The 9,420-nt window shown below is 36.4% G+C and overlaps 1 protein-coding gene and 1 non-coding gene across 2 annotated transcripts; one reads left to right on the top strand and one right to left on the bottom strand.

Annotated features, from left to right (window-relative positions):
- The first annotated feature begins 283 nt into the window (after positions 1–283).
- Positions 284–355, top strand: TRNAP-AGG (transfer RNA proline (anticodon AGG)). Its single transcript has one exon. It is a non-coding gene; the product is annotated as a tRNA-Pro (tRNA).
- Positions 356–3,794: 3,439 nt separating this feature from the next.
- On the bottom strand, positions 3,795–5,944 carry LOC137949981 (splicing factor U2af small subunit B-like). Its single transcript, XM_068796282.1, has 2 exons — positions 4,320–5,944; positions 3,795–4,092 (listed from the first exon to the last, which is right to left on the bottom strand). The coding sequence occupies exon 1, from the start codon at positions 5,376–5,378 to the stop codon at positions 4,584–4,586; it is 795 nt and encodes a 264-aa protein (XP_068652383.1). The 5' UTR covers positions 5,379–5,944; the 3' UTR covers positions 3,795–4,092; positions 4,320–4,583.
- Between the last annotated feature and the right edge of the window lie 3,476 nt (positions 5,945–9,420).

Here is a 9,420-nt window from a genome sequence, read left to right as displayed (position 1 = left end):
GAGTCAGTGCGCACCTAACGTACCAGTTCTGTGGCGCCTTATATGCGCTCGGCCAGAGCCTCAGAGGCCCCGCTTCGGCTCCGCTTACCAACCCGTCTTTAGATTCTAGAATCGCACATGCCTGCTACTGCACATGCGAGCAACGATGGTTAAACAACTGGTGGGTATTTGACTTGCGCCCTCCTAATGATGAATCAATTTAGACAATTAATGGATAAAAGTAAAATGATCTGCAATGAGAACTACAAGAATATATTCAATCCCACAATCCGATAATCAGATTGGGCATTTGGTCTAGTGGTATGATTCTCGCTTAGGGTGCGAGAGGTCCCGAGTTCAATTCTCGGAATGCCCCATTCTCTGCTTTTTGTTTTTTTTTAGTGCATTCTTGCTTAGGATGGCATTCTCTGTATATTTATCTATATGAAATTTGTATTTAAAATGATAACTTACTCTCCAACGAGCAATGTTCACTGTTCAGCGTTCGGTTAGTTTTTGGTTAAGATACTAACAGATACTGTTCATTAACATAAACCCCTTTAATATTTAGGCAGAGGAGGCCTTCTTTGACAATCACTGGCATAACAATTCCGGTGAGCTCCATCCAAAGACATCAAACTTTGATGTGGTTTTAGATTTAAGACCTACATCTAGCTGGGTAAATTGGACCCCCTTCTTCCTTCTCTCTATTTTACTTCAACAAGAAGAGCAGTAAGGAGTTGTTTAGAGTAGACAAGTTCCAGTGATTTCGAGCTTGTAATTCTAATCTCTGTTTCTTCAACCAGAGCTTCTCAGTGTACTTGCTGTTTCCAAGTCATTTAGCGTCGTTACATAGATTCATCAAATTTGCAGGCTTTTCTGGCAAAAAAGAAGAACTTAAAAAGTGAATTTGTTTAGCAACCACCAACACTCAAGCATCAACCATCTATGATGACAAACAAAAGTCCCACCGGAACCTCTACAATAAAGAGCCTGGAACAATATGAAAATTTATAATATTATTCATCACCTACGACCTGTAAAAACATAGAAGTGAGAAATGTATGGAGCGAAAGATGCAGAGCCAGTAGCCAAATATGCTGCAGATAGTACTAATATCCGACGCCCACAACTGAAGTAAAAGCAATTCAATCAAAACTGCAATTAAATGAAAAATTGCCTGCTGCTTTCTTTTACAAGTTCTGCACCACCCTATGTGTAACAACTAACAATGGCAAATCAAATGAGAATTATTTACGTCTCCACTCTCGATCTGATTCATTGCCTTCCTCTTATCCTTTTTTTCTCTATTTTATAAACTCATTTTTTCAATCCTCACCTCCTTGAAGTGGGGTGGTTAATCTCACCTATTTATCTGATCTTTCGTTAATTATTTTTTAAAAAAAGTACCATTGCCCTGACCTTTTCAGAGTGGTTCTGTCCGTAACGCATACACACCAACTTTCAATGTTATTTAATTATATCTTTTTAGTCACAAAGTGAAAACTGACGGTGCGTCTCTGGGCTGAAAACTGTGAAGAGACACCTGGAACAAAACCAGAAAATGGCATCGGAAAATAGAAGCGCGTCCACTAGGCATCGGTGCTTTTCAGTTCGCATCAGCGAAGTGACCCCTTTTGACACTGACTGCAAAGATGCATTCGGCTGCAGCAACTATCATCAATCCAACCACGCCAGAAGGGAACCTCATTTGTTTGTAACAGAAAGCAACCTTGTACAATTAAGATATCATAGAATAATATAAAAAAATGTTGTCTTTCTGATAAGAAGCAATTAAAAAATTAAAACAATACAAAAACAAGAAATCAGTCAAAGAAATTTATTTTGTAATGAAAAATGGGTGATAGAGAGTGTTTTTATTTTATTTTCCAACCGCACGAATGGTACCAAGAACCATATTTCTTTGTGCCTAAACTCACTTATGCAAAACTATGTTTGCCAGAAGCAAATAATGATCATAAACACCATTAAGAAGGTCGATACTTCCAGATTTGACAAGGTTCACACAACATCGTGCTTCATTTGGCAAATAAATAGAACCTCTTGCCTTGACATCAGAACGTATCAAGAAAAAAATAAGATAAAAAGCAACCTCAAGCAATAATAGTTAAGCTCGGGCAAACTCAACAGTATGTCACGCAGAAACATTTTCTTCTGACATAGGATGAGAAAATCCAAACCAGTTTATATTTTATACATGATTCCATAAAATCAAGAAACAAATCAGCAGTACAATCTCATCCTCAAAGCCTTCAAAAAAAACAGACTTAACATACTGAAAGTTTTAACAAACATTACTGACAAACCACTAGAACCAACCGATTTACCTGATGCTCTAAAGCACAGTGGAAATCAAATACCTAGATAGTGGAGCAAAATCTGCATCACTAGATCATCTGTCTTTCTAAATTGAATGTGTTTTGGGGATTAATGACAGTAGGAAAGAAATTATGCAATGCAACCTTTCAGTAAAACCTAAGGTCACAATCAGTATTGACATTTCACTACTTGTATCATTTAAAACCTTGTGTTACTTTTTTGAAACGATAAACTATACATCACCAACTACAAGGGAAGTCAAACCCATTAAAAAAATGAAACCTTCTAAAAGACAATGTCATAACACTTTTTATGGCAGAAATTTACATTTTCATAACAACACTAAAGTCAAATCTTTTCCAACTACAACCAAAATGTTTCCTCAAAAGTAGTAAAATAGAGCATTTACTAACACTTTTATAAGCAGCCCTACATAGAAAAATCATCTGAAAACAAATTCATTAGTTGGTACCCTGCATCTAAGAGTAAGAAGCATATCAAACCCATTCAATTAATCAATTAAAAGAGTACGTTAATGATTATTGACCCAGTAAAATAACATTCTCCAAACTAGCTCATGATGTAAAATTGCTGGTTATAAATCATCTATTATGACATCCACTGTCAAACTCAAAACATTCCATGAAGCAAAGTCAGGTTACAAGAAAATCAAAAGGCTGGAAACAGATTAAAAATTAATACTGAAAGAAAAAGCACATGATTAGAACCAAAACAATCACTATTTCAACTTTCCTATGATCAGTCTGACTATCTGTATCATTTTCAGAAGAGCAGATGCATACTCATATCACCAGAAGCATCCTCTGCAAGTTATGCTGCTTTTTGAATTCCAATTACTCAGTGGAAGCACAACATAAAAAATTGCTGGCAACTATAATGGGTATCAAGCAAGTGCCACTTTCACCTTATCTAAGAAACCAATGTCCAAAGCTCATACTACATCTACACAATTTTCGGATGCCATTTATTTTGTGCTTTGGGAGTAGGCTCACAACCAGAGAAAAAGTAGAACTTCAGGTGTTACGATTTTGATAATGAATTCTTAAAGCCCAAAATTGAAGACTGGTGAAAGAACATGATTTTTTTTATAATTCAATAGGCCAAACTTGCCACACCACATTATTCACCTTCTATGAGGCACTGGTTGATGAAAGGTAAGTGGGATAATATTGATCTCAGGCAAATAAATGGGTGCTTTCTGGACTGGCAACTAACCAACAAGGGGAAGAACAATCTAGGAAGTCCATAACTTTATGGACAAAGAAATTGGCGTTGTGTGTGGGAGGGTTGGGAGAAGGGATAAAGGGAAAGGTAATAAGGCAAAATACAAAAAAAAGAAATGAGGTAATGGAGAATCTCACCTAAAATTTGGTATTATCAATGCACAAATTTAAGCAAAAAAGATACGGAGCAGCTATTTAAACAAAGAATTCTTGACATTCTCCTTCCAGATGTTTGTCTAGTTTTAACAATTTTTTGCAACAGATCATAATGTCTCTAAGTAATCCATTCAAAAGTGGTATAGTCCACAAACAAATTGAGAGTTATCAATCAACCTCCTTGGATACATAAATGTTTAGAACGGATGCTTCTCCATATTTGAGTGAATAAGAAAGTTTAACATTTTCCTTCGGCAGCAAGATTAGTTTAACATAAACCTTAGCCATACACTTGAGACAGTGTGTTTTTCTTTCAGACATCTAACTTGCCTCATGCATATTCAGTAGAAGGCGTTGATGCTTAAACTGATTCCTACAGAAAGCAGGGTAGGCCATAATTAGATTAGACACATCAAAGAACAGGTATCACAACAAAACATTCAGTCATCAGAGTGCATCCCAAGACAATCTCTCCCAGAGCATTATGTTATTTCTAAATTTCCAGTAGAGAAAGCAATTTCGTTTTTTTCCCGAGTAATAGCATTTACCAAACAAGGAAGAACAAACAACATACAAGATATAGTAGCGACGCAAGCATACCAATGGAAGAGTGACAAATAAACACCGTTGATAGAACAGCATCCTTTTCAATATTTTCATAAGATAACAGGAACCTCAATTATCCATATTCTCTTTCTTCTGACAGGAAGCATTGCCGAATATTTAAGGACTCCACAGAACACAATTTGTCCACAGACCATTGTCACTAGTTGAAGAACATTACCAAAATCAGCTCCTCGTTGCCTACTCCATCCAAAACATAAGGCCTACTGACGAAATAAACGAAAGAGACTCCTAAAAAAGTCACCGCTTCTCTTCTTTTTCCCTGTTCCACTGTTCAATCCTAGCCCTTCGCTCCTCACTTCCTTCCCTGATGGGACTCCTTGGCCTCCTTCTGTCATTCTCGTACCTCCCATGTCTGTCCCCAGTTCGACGACCATTCCCATGAAAATCTCCACGGTCACGGTTGTCCCGACCGCGCCTGTTATTGGGACTGTTACTCCTGCTCCTGCTACGACTTCGTCGTGATCTACGATACCTTCCAAACAGCTTTCTCCTCAATTCCTTCCCTATTTGTTTAACGTGCATGAAATTACAGTATCCACCACGGTTACAACTGTTCTCCTCAAACTGGCGGCAAGTGGCCTCACGAAAATCTGTCACAGGCGAGAAATCCGCGATAATGGGGCGACCTGAGTAGAATCTTCCCTGCAGAGCCTGCAATGCTGCTGCAGCCTGGTCCTCCTCTTTAAACTGAACATAGACGTTACCAACCATGTGGTCTGCAAGATTGTCACAAATATTGAGACTTTCTATTTCCCCAAATTTGCCTAGCTCTTCAAAAATGTCCTCAAAGAAATCTTCGAAGTGTTCCTGGATTTTTCGGGGGTCAATGACCTGGCCTTGCGGGTCAAGGCCAGGAGTAATCATATCAGGGCGCTGGTACATGTTGGAGAGAAGTAAGGTAGGGGATATGGTGGGACGATTATGGAGACGGGAACAACGGTCTCCATGACGGCAAGCACCAATTTTGAAGTAGAACGGGCAGTTCACACGGTCCTTCTCTGTGCCAAAGATTGAAGCTAGATGCTCTGCCATAGACGTAAAACTTATGGACCTCTTCCTGAAACCCAGATAAAGGTTGCCAGTAGGTAAAAGAAGACCCTCACAAAATCCAAAAAAACGAGGAGGAAGACGTTAGGGTTTCGGAATAAACAGCCTTTTTGACTTGGCTTAAAAGAGTTTCTCAGAAAAATGGAAACTCTGGAATCCGGATGTTCACATGTATCTCATCAAAGTTACATACGAACGAAAACTGTAGATTTCTGAAACCCTAGGATTCAGAGGGAATGACAACAGAAAGAAATTAACGAAAATAATAAACGACCACAGCCGGATCTCTTGCTTCAATGGTTTCGAGCAAGCAAAGAAGCCGGTATAGTCAATGCCGCGCCCAGCGAAGAAGCTCCAGAGCAGCGGCGAGAGAGGCCTAAGCTCCAGTTTTACACTTCGCCTCCGAGATTTCGAGCTACTGGTCCAACCCAGCTATTTATAATAAACCGGTTTGCTTTTTGGTTTGTATAGGGACTCTGGCTGAATTGCGTCGCCGGCACCTTCTCAAGTCCAAGAATCTCCACTTCTCCGGATTCTAAACAACAGGGATTTGGCTCCGCTGGGCTGAGCGCCGTCCCATCTTTCTCTGGTTTTAATTAGGACCACCCAAGATTTGTTTTTTTCATGATCTTTTTTTAATTTAATTTAATTAGGACTCCCACCCCAAAAGAGGAAGTGGTGACCCTCCCTCCCCTATGAGGTGTGTCTCCTCCATCCCTACCATCTTATATTGTTGTAAATAAGAACTTACATGAAAAGGGAGCATAAAGACTTAAAAGCTAGAGTCTTTAAGTAGTATAGAAAATGTCAAGAACTTTAACTATGTAAGAGGATAACTAATCAAATTTCAATTCTTAGGCAAAAGTATGTTTTTGTATGACGTTTTTTAAAAAAATTGTTTAAAGATCTCACGCAAATGTTTTAAAATCATTAAATTACTTGGATTTGGCTTCGAGTATGCTTAGAGCTTATTTGTATACATTGCAAATATGCATAATCTATCATCCACTTAATAGTATGATTGATCATCCTAAAACCAACTAGGCATCCTTTACAAAGAATGATCAATCATACAAAATGCTACTTAGGCAAGAATTACAAAGCATGATTGGTCATATCAAATGTTGGTAGCCAAAATATAAATATGGTCGATCAAGTATAAAGTATAATCCATCACTAAATTCGTAAATATTTGCAAAATGGTTGATTGATGTCATAATCAAACATAAAGGCATAGGAACTAAAAAATATAGCCATTGGAGGTTGATAGATCGATCAATGAAAATATGTGATCAATCAACCATTTTCTGCAACTTTTTGTACAATAGTATAAAACGGATAGTTTCTCCACGAAACGTATAAATAAGGACCCAAACTCATTCTTAAGTATTCAATGAGCATATAATGGTATACATAGCTTTGCAGGAAGATATTTGTGCCTAAACTTTTGCTTTTACGCTTTGAATGGAAAAATACCCAAATTTACCAAAATTTTCAATTTTTTTGCTTTTGTTCTTGACATTCTAAGTTTCATCAATCTCTACATAGTCCATGTGCTTAAAGATCAGAATCTTGGATCTCATAAGGACAGGATTGTTTCTCCATCAACTCCAAAATTTTTATTTTTTTTAAGGAGAGATGAGATAAGTGTAATTGGGTATAGGCTTAAAAGATAATTGATGGATTTATTTATAATTTTGCTAGTAGAGTAAAATAGTCAAATTTTCTTGAGTAAAGGTTTTTTTTTAGTGATTACCACTAAGGAAACATTGAGAACAAAAAATCTCAATCTCTTTATGGTTTTGTGCTTGTAGTTTTAATTTTGCTTATGTAATTAGTCTTAGTCGCACTACAAGCATATGAATTTTTACTTTTTATACTCAATTTACCCCCCTTTTGATACACCACCTTGGGTCAACACTACCCACCCACTTTACTTTACTGGTGCAATAGGTGCTCTTGCCGGTAGGAGGATGAAGGTCCCTCCCTTATCCTACTCATGACATCAACTAGGAGAAAGGAGTTGGGTGTGGAAAATAATGCATGATGGGGCAACTTTCACAAATCCTTGTTTTGATAGCCTTCTAATAAGAAACCAATAACGTCTATATGCAATTCTTGATAGTATTTGTCATCTCATTAGATCAACCCCAATGTAAGATCCACCTTTTTTGTTCTAATTGTTGTTAGGAATTAGACACACCAATTCTAAACTAACAAAAAATAATAATAATAATAGCGAAATAAAGGAAAAACAAGCACGAGAACAAACAAGACTTATACAAGTTCACCTCAAGGTGAGACTACGTCCTGTCTTCTACTACTGCAGTAATCCACTATAAAAATGAAATAGTTTACAAGAGAAATTGTACACTCTTACAAGCGTTTTTATTTAACCTCTCTCGAGGGACACAACTCAAGATGCTCCTTCGAATGATGATGAAACCCTAATAGTGGCGCCCTAAATATAAAGGAAAAATTAGGGCAATCGGATTACAAGTGTGAAATCTCCAAACTACCCTTAATGAAACAACAGTCAATATATAATGGATCTGGCGGGGGTTCTTCTCCCCCACCCCCGAGAGGGGGATTCCTCGTCCCCCTTCCAACTCCCACGACAACCTTACCGCGAAGGTCGACCCGCATAAGGCATTAATTAGGCTCCACAACTTAAAAATTGTAAAGCATCATACCTAAACAAGAACTATTTCAAACATCTACCCAACAAAGACTTCAATACGAGTCTCGCATTGTCTAACTACAGAAGTTGAGGTCAGTTTTCTCTAACTTGGATAGGCTTTGTTTGCATATGTATAACCCAACTCCTTGGTATTGTAAATTTCCTTTGAGAGAAACAATAGTTGTTTTCAACTTCTGTATTTTATAAACAAATCATGAATAATGCCTAAAAAATTGAACCTAGACAAAAAATAAGGGAGGTTGAGCTGGCATTAGAGAAAATACAGGGAAGGATGACAAAACAAGAGAGAAGATTGTTCACAAGTATATCAAGGCCTCAAATACTTGTAAAGGGTCTTCATTTCCTCTATTTATTTATTTTTTCTCTCTCTCACAATGCATAGGGGATAGTAGTCATAATTTCTTTTATCGCATTTTATTGTTGATTACTTCTTCTTTATTCATTGAATTCAGTCTTCCATTACTGTTATATTAGGAGGTTTGTTAATCTTTTGTTTTTTTTCTTATTGTTATCAAATGTATAATCTTGCATCATACAAGCTCTTGCCAAAAAGTTATTTCTATTATAAACAACATTATAATATAAATTTAATTATAAATACTATACAATTTAAATTAGTTTGTGTAATCTAATGTTATATCTTTAAATTTATCGATTAATATAATATTACAATATAAGTTGATATGCATATTTTGGTTATATTGTACTAAGTTATATATGTGATATATTCATATATTTAAATTTTATTTATTATGTATAAATATCTACCGATATTATAAATATATACTGGTTTATAATATATTATTTATAAAGGTAACAATTAACTCTTAGTGAACATTTTTCTTTCAATGTTGTGTGAATATGACTTAGACTTCAGGCCATATTCGGACTTTATTTGATGATTATGTCAAGAAGTATGAAAAAAATAAAATAAAATTTCAAGTAATTTCTTAATAAAAATTACCAAGATATCAAATAAGGATTTATTAATTCCCACGATAAAAAAATATATTTATATTTCTGAGTTAAATATTTTAATTTAGGGGCATTAACATAACCTAAGGCTTTTTCCTTAACCTAAGACTCTTTCTCTTTTGTGACATAGGACAAATCTGCAGTTCCTATGTCCTTGAATATGGGCTTCTAGGTACTTTGGGATGTCACGGAGCTGTTTTTTCATCTGTTGTTTTTGTCTTTGTATGAGTAGTCGTGGCCCTTTTGGTATGGTAAATTTCTGCATATGAAATTTGGAAAGGAAACAATTTCACAACTCGGTTAAGTGACGACTCTCGACACTAGTCGGGACTCCGGGACAGGTGAGTCGAT

The sequence above is a fragment of the Aristolochia californica genome, unplaced genomic scaffold (assembly GCF_029961685.1).
Source record: "Aristolochia californica isolate CCGP_79_NKW_82.1479 unplaced genomic scaffold, dmAriCali1.0.hap1 SCAF_14, whole genome shotgun sequence".
Classification (NCBI taxonomy): Eukaryota; Viridiplantae; Streptophyta; class Magnoliopsida; order Piperales; family Aristolochiaceae; genus Aristolochia; species Aristolochia californica.
Note: the sequence above shows the minus strand (reverse complement) of the source record. Positions and strands in the feature narration are given on the sequence as shown.

Excerpts from the sequence above, each read along its gene's own strand:
- LOC137949981 (XM_068796282.1), bottom strand. The coding sequence starts at position 5,378 with ATGGCAGAGCATCTAGCTTCAATCTTTGGCACAGAGAAGGACCGTGTG.